This window comes from Juglans regia, chromosome 5 (assembly GCF_001411555.2).
Source record: "Juglans regia cultivar Chandler chromosome 5, Walnut 2.0, whole genome shotgun sequence".
In the NCBI taxonomy this organism is placed as follows: Eukaryota; Viridiplantae; Streptophyta; class Magnoliopsida; order Fagales; family Juglandaceae; genus Juglans; species Juglans regia.
This window is the reverse complement of record NC_049905.1, coordinates 1,807,171-1,827,438: the sequence shown is the minus strand read 5'-3', so window position 1 is coordinate 1,827,438 and position 20,268 is coordinate 1,807,171. Positions and strand designations below refer to the sequence as shown.

The window sequence follows — 20,268 nt, the reverse complement described above, 5'->3', positions numbered from 1 at the left end:
GGTTGTATAAATAGTTATAAAAAGAATTGTACATATATCTCTATTTTACGATGATCATTTACTTTCTAATAAATAAATTAAGAGGTTGATGGATAACATCACCTCGTCTTCATGGAATAAAAGTAAGATAATTATGTTACATTTTATATAAAAAAAAAAATGTGATAAAAGTAGAAAAATAAATATGGCACGTGGCATTATTCAAAGCCGATGATTTATGCTTCGCTCAATTCATCTCAACTTATCATTACAATTTTTTTAAATTTCAATATAAAATATAATAAATAATTCAACTTTTTTAGATTTTAAAATAATAATAATAATAAATAATAATATTTTAACAATATTTTATCATCTCAACTCAATTCAGTTCAATATCTAAACGCACCCTTAGAGCAGAAATAGACACATCAAGTTGACGACAATATTTAAATAGACACGTGGCAAAACTTGATTGATACGAGGTTTTAATTTTAAAATTTTTTAACAAATTAAGTTTTGTCCAGTCAATTAAATGAAATGTATGTTTTGCAAACTGATTTTCATATAGAAGAACATATCATATATATGGGTGTAACGGGTCCGGTCCGATCCAATTTTGGACAAAATTTAAGACCGAACCGATATGTACCGATTTTGTATTTTCCAAAACCGATTACGCACCGGTTACCCTCCTAAACCGGTACTTCCGGTTTTACCGGTTTCCAGTCCGGTCCGATTTTCTGATTTTTTTAAGACTATTGTTATAGTTATAAGTTATATATTAGTATTAGTTATAAATTATATATTTAATATTAGTATTAGTTATAAACTTTTAGTATTAATTATAAGTATAACTATAATCTATATTAGACTATTAGTATTATTTATAAACTTATATATTGTATTAACATTTAATGTAATAATTTATAAATTATAATATGAAACTATTTCATATATGAATATATATATATATGAAATTATAAATTAACATTTAATGTATAAATTTATAATTATACATTATATATAAAACTTATATATATTAATATTTAATATATATATAATATTTTGTATAAAACTTATATATAAAAATATTTTTTTTATCAACCGGTCCGGTTCGGTCCGGTCCAAAAAATCCCTAAACTGGAACCAGACCGGAATTGACCGGTTTTCACATTTTAAGAACCGGTCCGATTCGGTCTGGACCGATTTTCCGGTTTGAATTTACACCCCTAATCATATATGACACCTGCAATTTAATAAAATAATAATTTCGTTCATGTTTAGACAATTCAACCACAACTGAATTATTGTGGGGAGAATAATTCATAAATATACTGTGCAAAAAATGTTTTCAAATTCCATGTAAAAACTCATAAAGCTTCATGTAAAACGACCAACAGTAAGTGAAGACAACATATAGGTTATAGATTTTATCTTCCACCCATTTCTGTGTCAGCTTCTTTGACTAACTTCCATTCTGGTCTGCATCCTTCAAACTGCAAACAAAGCAGTCTAAAAAAAACAGATATCATAAATGGGAAAATGGCAGAATTTCAGGGGATAGCATCAGATACCAAAGAATTGCAGATCAAGTTTGTACACAGCTAGCATAAGTTCCATGTAACCTTTCATGTTGGCAAGCGTGGAACTTGTTATGTTACAAAGATTGTGTGGGTCATGTAAACAGACCGACCATACCGAAAATGCAATAATGTTTAATAATTCCACTCATATAATCAATGTCTTAAACAGACCCCCCTCAGGTTCCTACATCTAATTCCCTCCAGCAAAAAGCAAAATGAGAGTCATCAGGTCACCAGCTACTTCTATGGATTTCAGTGGTTGCATGATCTTGATAAAGGAATTAATAAATTAAAACCATACGAATTAGTTTTTTGTTTTTTTTAAACTAGTCTGTGTTTTTACATCATTATTTGTTTTTTTTTTTTTTTTTAAAAAAGGTTTTACTTAAGCCAATAAAAGCCTAAGATGTCGAAGAACTTGAAACCCTATAAGAAACACTGAAAGTGAAAGCAAGACAAATTCTGACATAAGAAAGGCAATGAAACTCCAGTAATAATCCATTTATTCTGGGTCACACTCTTTATAGTCTTGGAACCCTCCAAATCATGAACCGAGATTGATTGGTTTGACCTAGAATAATTTTGTAGTATCTTAAGTATTATATATGTATATATATATATATATATATATTTAACGGTATATCTTAAGTATTATATCAGACAAAATAATCATAATTCTAGCAAACAGGAAAAACCAAAGAACCAACAACAACTAAAAAAGGGAAAGAAAAAAGGTTGTATGTACTCACCACTGAGAGAAGCTTTTAGTCTTTCTAATCATGAAATGGCGTGAGATCAATGTTAAAGTGCTGCTTCCCCTTGCTTACCCTCTACAAGATGTGAAAAGAGGAAAACATATACGTCAATATTGAGCTTTTGGTGAGTGGAGGGGCATTGTTAAATTAGTCCCAGCTAAAAGATTCTGAAAGATAGACTTATATAAAAAGGAACTCCTAAAGATAAAATGAAAATTGTGTATTTGCTATTTGGACACCCGCGACAGATTGCATTATTTAATTTGATTTCACATACAAAACCGATTAAGTATGTTTTTGTCATTCAGCAACAACGAAATTAAGTTTATGGTTAAATGAAAACAGCTATTTCTAGAATTTCCTGAAATGAAACTGTCTCGGGTTTCATATTTTTCTGTAACATTGGCTCCAATTTTCGTAGTGCCACCCAGCCAGTTATGATTACAACTGACTCGTGAATTTTAGTTAAGTATTCCAATGTCATGCAAGAGAGGATGGTGGCAAACGTGAAATTTCAGTGTTATATGGTTCCATTCCTTGAGTCCCTAGAGACCAGTTACAACATAGGTATTTGGGCATCTACTGATTATCAAATCTACCCAATATAACACATATGTATTCTATACTACAGAAGATATAAGAACTCTGCACTATCTAAGACCATAAAGTAAGAGAGTAACATCATAAGCTGAATAGTCTAATCTATTAACAATGTATTTAAAGATCTGGTCAGCCGCCCATATGACAATGACAACTGCAGCAGTACCAAGATTTCAACAACCACATGCGCACGACATGACTCAGATCTCATGCTTCCCATGTACATGCATTGCTCAAGAACAGAGTTCTTCTCCATTAAAACACAAAATTATAAGAATTATCACTCATCACGAGTATGGCAACAGACTTATCATAAAAACTCAATGAGCATGGCAACAGACTTACAGCGATTGCCACAAGCTCTTCCAGAAGTTCCTCCAAATGACGCAAAGGCTATTTACAAAAACAACCAAGTACCAACCAGTTCAGAGCTTCAATATAACTCTTCTCGATAAAATAATAATAAAAAAATCTCTACATACAGAAGAAACCTCAAAAGGGAGTAATGTCTCATAGAAAAGTTCCATAAATCCGTGAAGGTTATAGATAAAACTCACCCATTGAGTGGGACCATCACATGGCGCATTCAAGGGATCATCATGCACCTAAGCACCCATAGCAGTTCTTAGAAAATAATTATAGCAACAACAACTGCAGCAACAACAATAACAACAACAATGCAATGATAACAATGATAATAATAACAGCAGCAAAAAAATGACAATGTCATACATCTAAAAGCTAAGGCTGTTCATAATTCATATCGCACTCATGTGACTAAGCATTCAAGATATACTAGACAAAAGAGAATATTTACTGAAGACAGTTCCTCCTCTCTGGCATACTTGAAGAAACAGTGTTGACATGCAGGAGGTACTGCCAGTAACTTGATTACTAACACTCAAACATTCTAGTTTCACATGGACAGAACATAACCAGCTTTCAGCAGATTCCCCTACCTCCATGAAAATTCCATCCACTCCAACAGCAACTGCAGTCCTTGCAATACATGGTATCAGTTCACGAAGACCTCCACTGGCAACGCCTCCACCATCCAGCTATACGAGAAAACAGATGTTTAACCCCTTGATATGGGAAAAAAGGAAAAGCAAAAGCAAGTTTAGGAGATGACATCCTACTGTAATTTTTTTATGGCACTAAAACAGGGGAAAATCTTGTCACATAAGAACAGCATAGAAACATGGCAATGAAAAGCATGACATAAAATTGAATGCTCCAGTTAGGGTATCAGTACAAACAGGGGAAGGAAAAAATCATTGGGCACAATTCATGCCATCAAGAAGATATTGGTTTCATATGAAAGACTTGAGTTGAAGAGGACGATACCCTACACCCTGCGGCTGTAAGCTTAACAGAGGATCAAATGCTTTTTTTCTTGTTCTTTTTTTTTTTTTTTTTCTTTTTAGAGAAGTCATGGGTCTAAAATGTTAATTGAACATTGACCATCAACCACGAATACCTAAAATATTCATTTTCTCTTGCAAGTATCCCTATTACAACATAAAACCAGTATATTCTATTCCAAATGTCTATATTCTTTTCCATAAATGATTGCCCACGTAGGCATATATAAAACTGACGCCATTCATGATTTCTCTTTCAAGATGAATAACAAGGTCCTCTACATAATTCACAGAGAAGTAACTGCCCAAATCAAGATTATCCACACCTTTTTCCCAGCGGGCTGTTGCAATGAGTGTGTGACATCAGCTACCTGTAGTGGAACACATAATCAGATTGGACGGTATTCCATACAATAGTACACACACACACATACATATATAGGCAGCATAGAGCAAATATCACTGAGCATGCCAATAAAAAAACAAGGATTATGTCAAAGGAATAGATCTTTGAAAGCATGTGCAAACTAAAGATCATTTTAAACAATCACTTAAATGTCAAAATTTTTAAATGCGCAGCATCAGGTGAAACCAGCTATTGTTCCTACATTTTAAAAAAGATATGCATACATAGTATGATAGTCTTCCTAACAGTTCCATCTAGTCTTTTTAGAAACATTTTTGTTGATATGGAATGTAAGATGTAAAAATCAGAGTTATTGAAAAGATTACGAGCCATCTAAGAATATGTCTGCATGTGCACATGCAATGCTCTCTTTTGATCTGATGCGGTTATTCCTATCAAAAAAAGATATACAATTCTCTTTAGTTTAACTGTTGAAAAGTTGATGCAAAACTAACACGGAGATGGATTGTATGTAAGAAAGAAAATGGCCTGAATCTTCACCATACAGTTCAAGGCCTATTTAGAACCCTTTTTTTCGTAAGTGTGGCCTATTTAGAACCTTGAAGGTACTAAGCAAGTTTGACTTACAACAGGACAATTGGCCTCTCTTATCCATTCTAAATTGCGAGGATCAACAATTAAATCGTCTGCAAAACAACAACCAGGTATATGATCAAACTGGCAAGTAAAATTTCAGGAATGCATCAATGACTTGAATCCAAACTCCAACTACAAGCACCATTCATAACCTTATGAAGTATAGAGCAGTGTTAAATTATCAAATGTTTTGAAAGAAAATAAAGGACCCAAAACAAATTATATTAGCTTCCAATTAAGCCTTTATATTGCAGAGGGACTGCAACTAGCACAAGCAAATATTCTATGTAATTTGAAGCCAAAACCAGAAAACTTACTATAACCAAACATAGTTCCTCTTTCACAAACCATCACATTTGGATTTCCAGCCAATCTAATCTTCTCAGCAGAATTTATCATGACCTGCAAAATATGAAAAATGTACAAATTAGAACAGTACCATATTGAAGCATAAAGGCTTTATGCGTGTCAACAGAGGTTCTGATTTTTCAGGTTGATAAAAATACTCACAGAAGGAGCACAGAACTGGCCTTTCTTAATATTAACAATTTTTCCAGTCTTTGCGGCTGCAACTAGAAGATCTGTCTGTCATTATAAGAGGTAATAAATAAATGTTTTGGATTAGAAGAGGTCACATATCCATTAAACTAGAAAAAATTTCTGATCAAGGATGGACACCAAATGTTCATCTGAAAAAATGTTAACCTGACGACATAAGAAAGCTGGAATCTGAATAATATCTGCAACTCTGCCAACTGGTTCACACTGGCAAAAGATAAAAACCTTATTAAATTGGGTCCTTGACATTGTGAACAACACCAGTTCCAAACTTTGCAGGTTATTTATATTGGCAGTAGCTTTTCCTTAAGAAATATAGGTGTCAACAATTCATGCAACCATGCCAGAAGGCTTTAAGTTACCGTCTTTAGTTTGATTTTAAGATTTATCAACATAGAGCTTTCATTTGTGGCAGTAACAAGCAACTTTCAAATTGTATTATTGTCTCAGGGATACAGCATTTCCTGTAGAGGGCTAGATCTGGAATTTCATGATTTTAGTCTTGTTAGGACTATTTCCTCAATTGTATTGATCTAGAATACTGTAGAATTTCTAATGGTGGATATTGCACAAGTCCAAAATCAAGATTTCCTACTATTGAAGTACAATACAACATTGGTCACAGCTCTTTTTTTCCTCATTTTACACAAATAGATGCATAGACTGGTACGTTTGGGTAGTGAGAAGTGTTGAGAAGTATTGAGAATGTTTGTGAATAGTAGTGAAAAAGTAATGAAAAAGTAATAATAAAATATTGAATAGTAGTAAAAAGTAGGTGAAAAGTAATGAATAGTAGAAAAGTAGGTAAAAAGTAATAATAAAGTAAAGAATAGTAGTGAGGTACTCTCACTTGCCAAACATACCTTAGTCATACAGGTATACAAGCACAAATGCTCCTGAGGTACACAACTAATCCAGTGAAGTTTTCACATCAATGCATTTCCTAGTCAACATAAATCACAATTTTTTATTTCGGCCCTCCTCTTTCCCCCGTTCAATTCACCGAGACTTCATCTTATGTAAAGAAACATGCAATTCACTCTTATCATCCCAAAAAAGATGGCTATTATCATTTGCTTAGGGAAGATCATGAAATAAATATAAACACGTCATCGTGAAAGCAGCAAATAATCAGGATGAATTTGGATATTATGCCAAACTATTATCCAATATTGATTGAATAAGAGTGTAAATCCGGTCAACAAATATGGATGCCGCCATATGTAAAGAGATATCCAGGTAGAAATAAAACAGAAGGAACACGGCTACCACTGTAAAACAAAAGCTTGCCTGGATAGCTTCGTGGACATCAGTCACTATAGGAATGTCATACGCTAGTTTTACCTTCTCAAGTATCTGCAGATAAAGAGTAGAAATAAAAATACCATTCTAGATATGCATGTTCAATATTGGAATTTTAATCTTGGAATTTTAATCTGCAGATAAAGAATTTTAATCTTGGAATTTTACTGGGTTTTCAATATTAAATCTCAGTGTAATTAATCCATGTACAGAAAGAAGATAATGTTCTTCCTTTTTACTCAAGAAAAATACTATTCTAGATAGGCAATCATGGTTCCTATGCAACCTTTTATTAGAAACAATTTTTTAATGAGTACTGTATCATAAATAAACATAGAAAAACTGCAAGACGCATAAAAATGCATCCAATCACCCAGCACTTTGTTTGAAACTCAAATTAGAGCCTACATTTAATTTCTTAATTTCATATCCAATGTTCACGGCTATCTAATGTATATCATAATGGCAATAGTGATCTGAGCAATGTGTACTTTAAACTAATACAAGTGATACACAGACATTTCAACCATAATTTTTATGAAAGAAACTTCCAGACCTAAAGATGACAGCACTCAGCCTTACCTGGTGCAAAAGGATAATGAATTGACTCCGATGTAAACTTCGGTGGCTTTGAAATATTTGTTATTCTTAAATGATCTGGTGTTATATGCTATATACAATAGGCATGCATTTGCACCTATACTGGTCTTAATATTCATGGATAGTTCTTCCTTTGCCTATATACATTTTCTTCTAGAACATTCTCCATATTTCACAAAATATCTCTAATTTCATTTACTGCTTCCTGACTATAACTTCAACGAGCAGATCCAGCCTTCGTTAACTGCATGTATCTTGCAAGTTCTCAATGAACTCCTCTCTCTGTTTTTTTTTTTTTTTTATCGGTGATGAACTCCTCACTCTGTTACCATATAAACTTTGTTGTCCTAACATTTGAGAAGTAACATCCGAAATTTCAAACTTCATTCCCACAACTTCAAATGTATACAGATATTGCCTTTCATTATGTATGAGACATCTGGCAGTATCAAGACTCAAACCTCAAAGAAAACAACACGTGAGAACAAAGTAATAATAACTGAGTCCAAAACCTTCAAGCCTTCAATCATGCCAGGGCCTCGAAATGATTTTGAGGATGTTCTGTTAGCTTTATCAAAGCTTGACTTGAAAACCAGAGGTAGCCCAACTCTACATGGTTCAAAAACAAACTCTGTATCAGAAACTCTACATGTTTAATTAGCAATCAAATTGAATCTCTTTAGCTGAATTTCTTGAATAGAATAGATAAAGAATATAATTTATTTGCCTTTAACTTGTAGAAAGCTACTAAGAAAAAAAACAAGAGGTACAATTTCAAAGTTCACCTTTTTGGATGTAATACAGTTGAACATACAAGCGAGTATCAAGGCCATTTTGGGTTTTCTTTTTAATATAATTCCATTAATCATTAACTAAATTAACGAGTGATACAACTTTCATGTCTGGTGTACCAATTACAAGTAAAAGTCCTATGTGATACAACTTTTAAAGAAAGAAATAATTCTGTATCTACATAGAACAAAGGAAAAGGTTGTAATTTTTCTCAACCAATTTATTTCTGTATCAGAACAAAACTACGCCATTTCATTTAAATGCATTACTTTCCCGTTGCAGACGACAGATTAGATCAGAAATAGAGGAAGCATACTTTGATGCAACAGTCTTTATGTGCTTCGCCATTCGTAGAACATGTTCCTCAGATTCAATTACATTGGGACCCGCTAATAAGAAAAATGGCTCCGCTGTCTGTTAAGATTTGCAAAATCAAATAAAGTATGAGGATTTCGTCTTACATGAAAATGATCCAACACACGTCCTTTTAATGAGATAGACAGTCAAAGAAGCTAACAATACAAACCTTGAGCTGATTAAATAGCACTGCGGATGAATCCATCTCCTCCACTATGCCAAGATACAAGAGAAGCAATAATTCAGAATAAAATAAAGAAAAACCAGAGAGAAACTTCAATGAAGCCAAATCATCGTAACTATTCCTGCATTTTCTTAGCAACCAACCAGAGTGTAAAGCGAAAAAGAAAATTCGGTGATTTTTGTCTATCAGAGTGAACACGATCTAAGAGCTCTCTTTGCGGTGCAAATCTGAAGAATAGAAAATAATATCAGTCCATACCTGATTGATCCGATGCGCGAGCGAAAGAGAGAGAGGGGGAGAGAGAAGAGACAGATCTCACTGGAGTGACAGAGTGAGCGGTCCAAGTGAATCAACAGAGTTTCACCAACAACGAAATGACAATATTGTCCTTGCGTTCTCTCTCTCTCTCTCTCTCCGAATGCACCTTCGATTTCCATAGTGAAATTGCACTTGAGTTAAGAGTCATTGATTTCTTTATTCTTCTTTCTTCTTTTTAAGCTGTGCAGTGCATGATCAGGCTGCAACAGTTGCTATCCATCATCCATGGTACCGTGTTCTGTCTTTTTGTTATGGATAAATTAGTGAATTTATCCAGAACTTAGACAACCGAATGGAAGAATAACACTCTAGAGAGAATAACATGAACAGTATTGAGAAAAACCCAAGAATCCTTTGTTGATTCTCGGAAGAGGTATTCTAGGAACCTCCAACCTCCAAAACAATTGCCTTATTGATTCTGATGATACTCTGTAATTACAATGCACTTAGTATTTATAACACTCGAGTGATCAAAATGCCCCGTATTGAAATGTAACAAACTCACCGCCTTAACCAATTTCAGTTAAAATCGTTATTCCCTTACACTAAACAAAACTCACCGTTTCATTAAAGATGAAACTCCCCGTTTAAACCCCTTAACAATCTCGACTGCTCTCTCTTTATTAACTAACTGTCTAACTAACTTTTAGCCATTACATCCCCTTCCCCTTAACAAAGTCCTTGACCACAAGGACTTAATCCTCCCCACTAGAGGACCTTGCCCACAAGGTGGGGATAACAATCTCTCAATGTCCACAGAAGTTCCCAAGTACTATCTTCAATAGGAGCTCCTAGCCATTTCACCAATACTTCTGTGACAACATGGTTTCTGATTTTCTTCACTCTTCTTTGTAAGATCACTTCAGGTTCAGGTTGCACTTGTCCTTGAGAGTCCAAAGGAGGTAGTGTAGGAAGTGGAATCACATTCTGACCTAACTTTTTCTTCAAACATGACACATGTACAACAAGATGTATCTTTGTAGAAGGAGGCAAGTTGAGTCTGTAGGCAACTGTCCCAACTCTTCCTAAAACCTGAAAAGGTCCAAAAAACCTTGGAGATAATTTCAGATTGTGGTGTAGGGAGACAGTTTTCTGTCTGTATGGCTGCAATCTAAGGAAGACCCAATCACCCACTTGAAATTTCCTCTCAGTTCTTTTTCTATCTGCAAACTCCTTCATCCTGTTCTGTGACTTCAGCAAATTCTCCCTTAGCATTAACCAAAGCTGTTCTCTGGTTTTAAGTTGCTAGTCTACTGCAGGATTGACTGAGGTACCAGCTACATAAGAAACCAATTTAGGAGGTAAGTATCCATAAAGTGCTTCAAAAGGGCAGACTTTAATGGAAGAGTGACAAGTGGTGTTGTAACACCATTCAGCCAAAGGAATCCACAAACTCCACTCATTTGGTTTGTCACTGGTATAACATCTCAAATACCCTTCAAGAGTTTTATTCAAGGCCTCAGTTTGCCCATCCGATTGAGGATAATAGGCAGAACTGAAATTGAGGGAAGTGTCTTGCAATTTGAAAAGCTCCTTCCAAAAATTACTAGTGAAAATAGCATCACGATCTGATACAATTGATTAAGGTAGCCCATGCAGTTTAAAGACACCAGAGAAGAAAACCTGAGCTACTTTACTTGCTGAATAGGGATGTGCCAAGGGAAAAAAATGTCCAAACTTGGTGAATCTGTCCACCACAGTAAAAATCACATTGTAACCACCAGAAAGAGGAAGACCCTCAATGAAATCCATAGAAATATCTGCCTAAGGTGAGGAAGGAACAGGTAGAGGTTGCAAAAGGCCAGCTAGATGCACATTTTCATGTTTGCATGTTTGACATACTTCACATTCTCGAACCAAAGTTTTAATATCCTTGCGCATTCCTTTCCAGTAGAAATCCAACTTGGCCCTATGTAGTGTTTTATGGTAGCCCACGTGGCCAGCTTGTGGACTATTGTGAATGTGATGCAATACTTTAGCCTTGAATGGTGAATTTGAAACCACCACAAATTTCCCTTTCCTTAATAACAAGCCTTGTTGTAATGTGAAGTGCTTAGGACCCTCTGATCCTTGTTGCAACTTCTCATAGATGTCTTGGATTATGGGACAAAGTTGATAACTTTGTTTTAATTCTTCCACCCAAAGAGAGGTAGGAAAAGTGATAAGCGCTAAGGTTGCTGATTGTTCTTCAGACTTCCTAGAAAGAGCATCAGCTACCTTGTTTTCTTTCTCTCTCTTGTAATCTATAGTAAAATCGTAGCCAATCAACTTCAGAAGCCATTTCTGTTGAGTTTCTGTGCCAACCCTTTGCTCTAGTAAGTACTTAAGAGCTTGCTGATCAGTCTTTATTTTAAACACAGTCCCCAAAAAATAAGGCCTCCATTTAGCTACAGCTGAAACAAGAGCTAGTAACTCCTTCTCATAGGTGGATAAAAGTAATGCTTTACCTTTTAATGCCTTGCTATAAAAAGCAATAGGTTGATTGTCTTGCATGAGAACAGCTCCTAACCCAAAGCCTGAAGCATCACACTCAATAGTGAAGCTTTTAGAAAAATCAGGCAATCTGAGTACTGGTGGACTAGTAACAGCTTTCTTCAAGTGTTGGAAGGCCTGAGATGCCTCCTCAGTCCAATGGAAAGCATTTTTCTTCAACAACACTGTTAATGGGGCAGCAATGGATCCATAATCTTTGATGAATTTCTTGTAATAACCAATAAGTCCGAGAAATCCTCTCAAGGCCTTCAAGGATTTTGGAATAGGCCAGTCAATCATGGACATAATCTTGGAAGGATCAGCTTTAACACCACAACCAGAAATGATATGGCCGAGGTAATCAACTTCATGCATTGCAAACTTTCATTTTGACCTCTTTGCATAGAGTGTATGTTGCCTTAAAACTTCTAGCACTGATCTCAAATGTGCAATATGGTCCACCAAGTTCCTGTTGTAAACCAATATGTCATAAAAAAAAACCAAGACAAACCTTCTTAAAAAAGGTTTAAACACATCATTCATCAAAGTTTGAAATGTAGCAGGAGCATTAGTAAGCCCAAAAGGCATTACTAAGAACTCATAGTGCCCCTCATGAGTTTTAAAGGCTGTTTTCTCAATATTCACATCTTTAACTCGAATCTGGTGATATCCAGATCTCAAGTCCAGCTAGGAAAATATTGTTGCTCTATATAATTCATCCAGTAACTCATCAATCACATGAATGGGGAACTTATCCTTGATGGTTACTTGATTTAATGCTCGATAGTCCACACACATCCTCCATGAACCATCAGACTTTTTAACAAGAAGCACTGGTGAAGAAAAGGGGCTCTGACTTGGCCTCACCACCCCAGATTTCAACAAATCCTGAACAATATTCTCAATCTCAGTTTTCTGATAATGAGGGTATCTATAAGGCTTGATTGAAACAGGACCAGTTCCCTCTCTAAGAGGAATATGATGATCGAAAGATCTTATGGGCGGTAAACCCACAGGTTCAGCAAAGACATGCTCGAACCCTTGTAATAGTTCTTCTACCTCGTGCACCTGACTTCCAGGTTTCTCTATTGAGTCCTCAGTTCTCAGCTGCAAAAACCAACCCTGCTGTCTCACCAACGCAGACTTTAAATTGCCCTCTCCATTTTGAAGCTTCATGCCATCAGACTTCAACCCATGTAAGGTGATCTTGGATTGCCCCACTGTAAAACTCATAGACATGGAATTAAAATCCCAACAGATTAGCCCCAAGGTCTTTAGCCATTGAACCCCCAATACTATGTCACAACCACCCAAGGCTAACACATGAAATGGAATTCTAAACTTTGAGTCTTGAACCTTGATGACTTCTTCACAACTGCCACTGCTTACCAACTTGTCACCATTGGCTACTCTCACTTGTAACTTCAAATCATCATGTACTTTAAGTTTTGCTGCTTGTACCACCAATGGATCCAAAAAATTATGTGTACTCCCCGAGTCCACTAAAATTTCAACCACACAACTTCCAATCCTGCCTAACAACTTCATGACATTATTGTTAGAGCAGCCAGATATTGCATTAATGGACACCTCCAGCCCTTCTTCTTCTTCTGTCACTAATTGTTCATTGGTCACTAGAGTCTCATCTCCCTCCTCCTGTATTTCTAAGGTACTACCAGCAGTATCCTCAACATGTAACAGATACACTTTGGGAGTCTTACATATGTGCGTGGGGTTCCATTTTTCATCACAATGGTAACATAACCCTTTCTTCCTTTTTTCATCCATTTGTGAAGAAAAAATTCTCTTAACTGCCACATGAGGCTTCTGGAATCTGTTGCCTTCCACCATAGATTCACTCATTGCTGAAACACCTCTCCATGGTTTTTTAATAGCTGACAAGTACTCTTCTTGGATTTTTGCCAATCCAAAAGCAGCTCCAAGATTCACTGGATTGAACATCTTCACAAGTAACCTGATTTCATCTTTCAGACCACTCACAAAACAACTAAGTAAATGCTTCTCAGACAAGCCTATCAACCTATTTGTCAAGGCTTCAAACTGTGATTTATACCCAGTAACAGATGTGGTCTGTTTTAACTTGGTTAATGCCTCCATTGGGTCATCATATGCAGATGGCCCAAATCTCACTTGCATTGCCATAACCAATGACTCCCAATAATTGAACTGACCTGAGTTAAAAGCAGTTTGGTACCAAACTAACGCCTCACCCTCCATATGATATGAGGCCACCATTAATTTTTGATGAAATGGTGTTTGATAAAAATCAAAGTACTGATTAGCTTTAAAAACCCATCCAACAGGATCACATCCACTAAATCGTGGAAAATCCAAGCGAAAACTTCTCTGGATTGCCCTATCTTCATGACCTCTAGGTTCACTTGTATTAACACTAGAAGACTCAACCAAAGATCGTAGCATATCAAAAACTTGTTCTAACCTTGTTGACATTGCAGTAATGCATTGTTGATGGTTCTCCAACTGTCTATGCACCATTTCTTGCTGCTTCTGGGATCCATCTTGCTGATTCTTCAGAGCTCCATGTGTGCCGTCTGCCATCACAGGATCGAGTACTACTGATACCAATTGTTATGGGTAAACTAGTGAATTTACCCAGAACTTAGACAACCGAATGTAAGAACAACACTCCAGAGAGAATAACATGAACAGTATTGAGAAAAACCCAATAATCCTTTGTTGATTCTCGGAAGAGGTATTCTCGGAACCTCCAACCTCCAAAACAATTGCCTTATTGATTCTGATGATACTCTGTAATTACAATACACTCAGTATTTATAACACTCGAGTGATCAAAACGCCCCATATTGAAATGTAACAAACTCACCACCTTAACCCATTTCAGTTAAAACCGTTATTCCCTTACACTAAACAAAACTCACCGTTTCATTAAAGATGAAATTCCCCGTTTAAACCCCTTAACAATCTCGACTGCTCTCTCTTTATTAACTAACTGTCTAACTAACTTTTAGCCATTACACTTTTATGCGCTTGGCCCTGAATTTTCCAGCCGGCCCCCAACATTCAACCAACCGTGCATTCTCTTTTGTTGCGAGTTTTCCCTCCGGCCACCGGACAATGAATTATGAATGTTCCGCTCCTCTCTCAGTTATTTCTCAATACACTGTCGAGCCCGTTTCTTCCGGCGAGTAATTCTATCGATTTCCAAGGACGCCGAGCATAGAGGACGCGATCGGGGAACTAACGTTGTTCACTGATTCTGTCTTTTATTCGGAATAAACTCACACTACACATGTCGTTTATGTAGAATCGGGCATTATCTGTTGAAATCAAGGACGCTTGTGAATCATGTACTACTGCTATCCTTCCATCAATTTAAATCTTAAATTTTAAAAATAACGTCGTATACATCTTTAGAATATGGAAGCATCGTATCTAGAATTTTTTTTTATTATTAAAAAAATAATTTTATTCGTGTAAATCTTATATTTATATATTCTTCTAATAGAATTATATAGAACTTGCATATCTAGAACTATACAAATCATTTTTCTAAATTTTATCATTTCTAATAATATTAGTTGGCGTGAGACATTTTAAACTCTGTTTGGATAGTAAAAATATTTCATCTCATCTCATATTTTCAGTATAATTTTATTAAATTTTCACACAAAATATAATAAACAATTCAACTTTTCAAATCTCAAAACAATATTCATCTCATCTCACTATATCCAAACCACACATTAAGGAATAATTGACTTATAGAGTCATTTAAAAAATGTACCACATCATTATATTGTCACTATGAGAAAAATGACCTATTTTATTTTGTTGCAAAAAAAATCGCCGCAATAAGTAACTATTTGCGGCAAAAATAAAATCGTCGTAGCTTATTCACATCGACTTTGAATTCAAATTCAGTGGTGCAATATTTTCTTTATTGCAGCGATTTTTTACTATATTGTGGCGAAAATAATCGCTGCAATAAGAAACAATGTGTTGCAACGGAGGAAAATCGTTGGAACATTTCTCTTGGGTGCCAAAACGCATTTTCTTTTATTTTTTCCCCCTGTTTTGTTCCCTAGTACAGGTCCCTTCTCCACTTCGACGTTCTTCCCATTTTCGCCTACCTGCAAATCCCCCCACCCCCACACGGCTTCATCTCCATTTTCAACATCAAGGTACAAAGCTATGTAGTCCTCTTCATTTCCCTTCTGCGGAAGCTAGGATCCTCGTCATTTCCACCCTTCTCCACTTCGACGTACGTTCTTTCCCATTTTCGCCTACCTGCAAATCCACCCACCCCCACACGACTTCATCTCCATTTTTGACATCAGGGCACAAAGCTTCTACTCCTCCACTTAATTTTCCTTTCGCGAAAGCTTGGGTTGTCATTTCCTCTCCATACAAAATCACATGCCTCCATCATTCGTCTCAGAGTGATTTGCTTTCACTATAGGTATCTCTGCAACTCATTTTCTGTTCTCTCCCCCTTCATCCGTGCTAGTTACTTCACAAAAATTGGCCTTTTTGTTTGTAGACTAATTTCTAGATGTTTGAATCTAAAAGCAGGTCCTTTCTTGTACAAGATTTTTTTGTGTATTGGGATTTTGTATACATGTTGATGTGGGTATCAGATTAGGGCAAGATTTTGGCATTGGGTATCTGTTTAGAGAGAGAGGGAGGATAGAAGTGTAAGGAGGCTGCATGCTTTTCATTTATTTTAACTTTCTACGTATATTTAAAATATCTATGTGTATGTGTGCACTTGCATTTTTTAATTAATTCATTAATTAGTTCTATTCATTTCATGGATTATGTTTCGTTATGCAGGATGAGTTTGCTAGCTTGCCTGCTATTGTTCCAAAAGGTCCCATTGCCATCTTTGGTTTGGTAATTGTTGGGAATGGCATTGATACGTTCTTTCTGAACCAAACATGTAATTTCCAGAACTGTACTCATATTATTCTAAATGTTTTAGGGTGGTGGAACTACTGCTCGGCTAATGCTTGACTTGTGGCCTTCATTGCAACTTGATGGCTGGGAGATTGATGGAATTGTAAGGAACCCCTAAGTATCTTTTCCAGTAGACTTATATATATATATATTAAGAAAAATGATGATTTCCATCATGATCTGGTTTCTTCCTAATAAATTAACTTCATTTTATATGAAGTCTGTATTTTGCTTTTCTATAGGCCTATTGTTGGTCTTGCAATGTGTCAGTTAGATGGTTACTGTCAGTAATATACTTTTAGATTTGAGACCCCCAAAGACCAGTGAACTTACTAATTAAAAAGTTACTTGAGGCTATATATATAAATATATATACACATTTGGGACCAACTTCAAGCTCAAAATGCTTTAAATTACTTTTCTCTTCAACTAATTTTCAAGAGGGAGCCTAGAGGAAACTCATTGCAATGTGCTAGTTATACCACCCAGAAACTCTGATAATTGGAAGGCATTGGATTGTTTTTCATGTAGTTTTTTCAATATCTTGATAAAGAGCACATATTTGCATACCACATACATCTATAAACTTCTACAAATTTTCAGTACCTTTGATCGATTGAAATGTTAAATAGGCAAGAAGACATTGAGACTAACAGGTCTTAGCACTGGGATTGAAAAATGTGCACTGTTTCTGGTTCATGCACGCTGTAGAGGGCTGCATGTATATTATCTCTACTTTACCAAGTCTATTCCATCAACATCTAAGATATGCATTAAATAGGATTAATGGACCTATTTCAGGTAGCATGCATAATTTACAAGCCCATGGAATTTATTAATTATAGGATTTGAAAACCCACATGTGAGACAATGTTAGGATTTAACAGTAATTTTCATCCTTTTTTTAAGGTGCAAGTACAATTGTGGCTATTAAATTGCAATTGTTATCTACAGTAGTCATAGGAAAAAGGAAGTTGCAATAATTTTTTATGGTTATAACGGTGGTGTTGTATAGTGTTCTGTCAACGTAGAAGGAATGCCATCTTTATTACAATGGTCTCAAGTGTTTTAACTCTTAACCAAATCCAAATATATTCTTTCTCTAGTACCATATCTGTATCATTTAAATGCTTCAAGCTTTTTGTTCCCAAGGTGACTACATCCTTACATGATTTTTTTTTTTTCATTAGTTGATCGATAAAGCAAGAGAATATCTTGGGCTGTCATATCTTGAGAAACATACTGTAGCTGGTGGCATCCTTAATGTTCATATCAGTGATGCCCTTTCACAATTAGTTAATGTTTCTGAAGGATATGCTGGTAAGATCCTTGTCCGCCTAGCTTTTTGTATTTCCTAGCTCACCTCCTACTGTTTCATTTTAACACTGTTGGATGGGTTGTACGCCTTCTTGGTAGTGTCTCTTGACCTCTTTACTTGTCTCATAGAAAGGAAAAAATAATGGTGAAGGAGGATTTTCTTTTGCAATCCATATATAATTTTCAAGTCTTTTTATTCCACTTCCATCTCAAGAAAAGTCTATATTTTACTTATTTCGTCCATGAGGAAGGAAGGTTTTTGTTTTGGTTTCACTAATATGTGCTTGCAACAATGTCAGGCATTGTAATTGACTTGTTTTCTGAAGGAAAAGTATTGCCACAGTTGCAAGAGGTACACATCTCATTTGTTACATTAAAATTGGGCCTTGGCTTTTGAAATAATGTTTTGGTCTCTGATGCTCAATGTTACCAGTTTTCAAACAAGGCATTTTGTTTATAAATATGTATTATGCGGTCAGCAGCTGAGTGAGAATTTTGTTTCAATTGGTGCAAAGTCTAACTAAAATAGATAAATACAGAACAAATTATATAATACTATTTTGGCGGAACAATTTTGATGATTTCAATTCAAAAACTAGAAAAACGTTGATAATTGATTAAAACTTGGTGCCTCTCATTAGAGATTGAAGAATCATTGGTTGGCAAGACCAAAACCAAATAAGTGGACTTACATTTCAGTTAACCAGATTCGTGATGTTAAAAATGAAATTTCACTCCTTAAGGTCATTAATTATTCTCATTTTCGTCTCATCTAACTGCATTGTATAGGGATTGCCTTTTCTTTTTTCTCTTTTTTGATTGCTTTGTTATTCACTCATTTGGTTATATTATAGGGAAATCTATTTTGAGAACGTGATATTCCGTCAATGAAGTTAATGACACACTAATGAAATGTTGGATGTTGTGTGAATCGCTAACCTCAAATGAAATGCTTTATATGTTATGTGAGTTACAAACCTCAGGGAGCAGATGTATTTTTGAAGCTAGGAGAAAACTTTCTGACATATCCCAAACATCAGGAGAGGCAGGCATAGTCCACACATAAAATTAAATATGTGGAGTTCAAATTATGTAAAACTATGAGTACACTAGAGAGACTGGTGAAAAGTTATGGCCAGTGGATCTCCAGAAGAAAATTTTTCTTGTTTGTTTGGTGATTGATAAGGGTGTATTGGAGATGAAAGTGCCTATTAAATTTGAGATGGATTAGGAGTGCTAACGAGGTGGATTCCTCTTCAAACCGTCCTCCAGGTTTCCAAGAGGTTTCATTGATCCCCTACCTTATGTACAATGTTTTCAAATTGTCCCTGTTCTGCTTGCTTCATCCCTACAAAAGAGACTTCATCCCTTTTAGCCTTTATGTCAACAGAAAGCTCATGGTTTTGAAATTTGACCATTACAGTTGAGCTGGAAGAGAATGCCTAAAAGGGATGGTGAAAATTATTTTGCACTAATGCATTGGGTAATTAATGTAGATTACAGAGTTAATCCAAAAACCATAGCACTTATAATATGAAAACTGGAGTAGGAGTTCTTGGATCAGTACAATTTATCACTAGCTAATCCAAAACCGTGGCATCTAATAAATCAGTCATTTCTATCTTTAAAAAGCTCTAGATAAAGTCACTTTTTATGGAGTTAAGTGCAGTGGATTAGACCATGAACATTATAGGTGATTGCAATTGCAAAAATAATGGACAAAGCACTAATTATATGTCATCTTTTGTTTTCCTTAGTTTTGAACAATAGAATGGATATATGTTTGATAAAAAAAGATGAAGTACAACTTGGGTATAGTTTATTAGGATTAATTTTGTGGATTTTTTTTTTTTTAAATTTTTTGAAATATCTTTTCCGGCAACTAAACTTCGCCGGGAATAAGTTTTTGTACACAAAACATATTTCCGGCGATTATATATCGCAGGAAATACAGTTTATCAGCACCATATGGTATTTGCGGCGAATATTATTCACTGCAAAAAAGATTTCGCAGCGATTTAACTAAGCCGTTGGAATAGATCTCACATTAGCGGCGATTTATTCTATTAGCAGCGATTTTTACATTGCTGGTATTGATCTATACCGGTGCACTATTATCGCC

General features: G+C 35.4%; 2 protein-coding genes and 1 long non-coding RNA gene across 3 annotated transcripts; 1 reads left to right on the top strand and 2 right to left on the bottom strand.

Moving 5' to 3' along the window:
- Positions 1–1,234: 1,234 nt before the first annotated feature.
- On the bottom strand, positions 1,235–9,510 carry LOC108989961 (2-dehydro-3-deoxyphosphooctonate aldolase). Its single transcript, XM_018963752.2, has 15 exons — positions 9,339–9,510; positions 9,066–9,109; positions 8,856–8,953; positions 8,260–8,356; positions 7,136–7,201; positions 5,993–6,052; positions 5,798–5,872; positions 5,605–5,689; positions 5,279–5,337; positions 4,611–4,655; positions 3,880–3,978; positions 3,478–3,525; positions 3,266–3,313; positions 2,315–2,395; positions 1,235–1,494 (listed from the first exon to the last, which is right to left on the bottom strand). Exons 2-14 carry the CDS (start codon positions 9,099–9,101, stop codon positions 2,339–2,341), a joined length of 873 nt encoding a protein of 290 aa, XP_018819297.1. The 5' UTR covers positions 9,102–9,109; positions 9,339–9,510; the 3' UTR covers positions 1,235–1,494; positions 2,315–2,338.
- Positions 9,511–12,557: 3,047 nt separating this feature from the next.
- Positions 12,558–14,450, bottom strand: LOC108987480. Its single transcript, XM_018960408.1, has one exon. The coding sequence runs from the start codon at positions 14,448–14,450 to the stop codon at positions 12,558–12,560; it is 1,893 nt and encodes a 630-aa protein (XP_018815953.1).
- A 2,255-nt stretch (positions 14,451–16,705) lies between these two features.
- On the top strand, positions 16,706–18,103 carry LOC108987890. Its single transcript, XR_001995594.2, has 3 exons — positions 16,706–16,766; positions 16,855–16,932; positions 18,020–18,103. It is a non-coding gene; the product is annotated as an uncharacterized LOC108987890 (long non-coding RNA).
- The last annotated feature ends 2,165 nt before the right edge of the window (positions 18,104–20,268 follow it).

Coding starts and splice junctions, on each gene's coding strand:
- LOC108989961 (XM_018963752.2), bottom strand. CDS start 9,101: ATGGATTCATCCGCAGTGCTATTTAATCAGCTCAAG. Junction 5,690..5,797: donor GCCAGTTCTGTGCTCCTTCT/GTGAGTATTTTT, acceptor CATATTTTGCAG/GTCATGATAAATTCTGCTGA. Junction 4,656..5,278: donor GAGAGGCCAATTGTCCTGTT/GTAAGTCAAACT, acceptor GTTCCACTACAG/GTAGCTGATGTCACACACTC.
- LOC108987480 (XM_018960408.1), bottom strand. CDS start 14,450: ATGGCAGACGGCACACATGGAGCTCTGAAGAATCAGCAAGATGGATCC.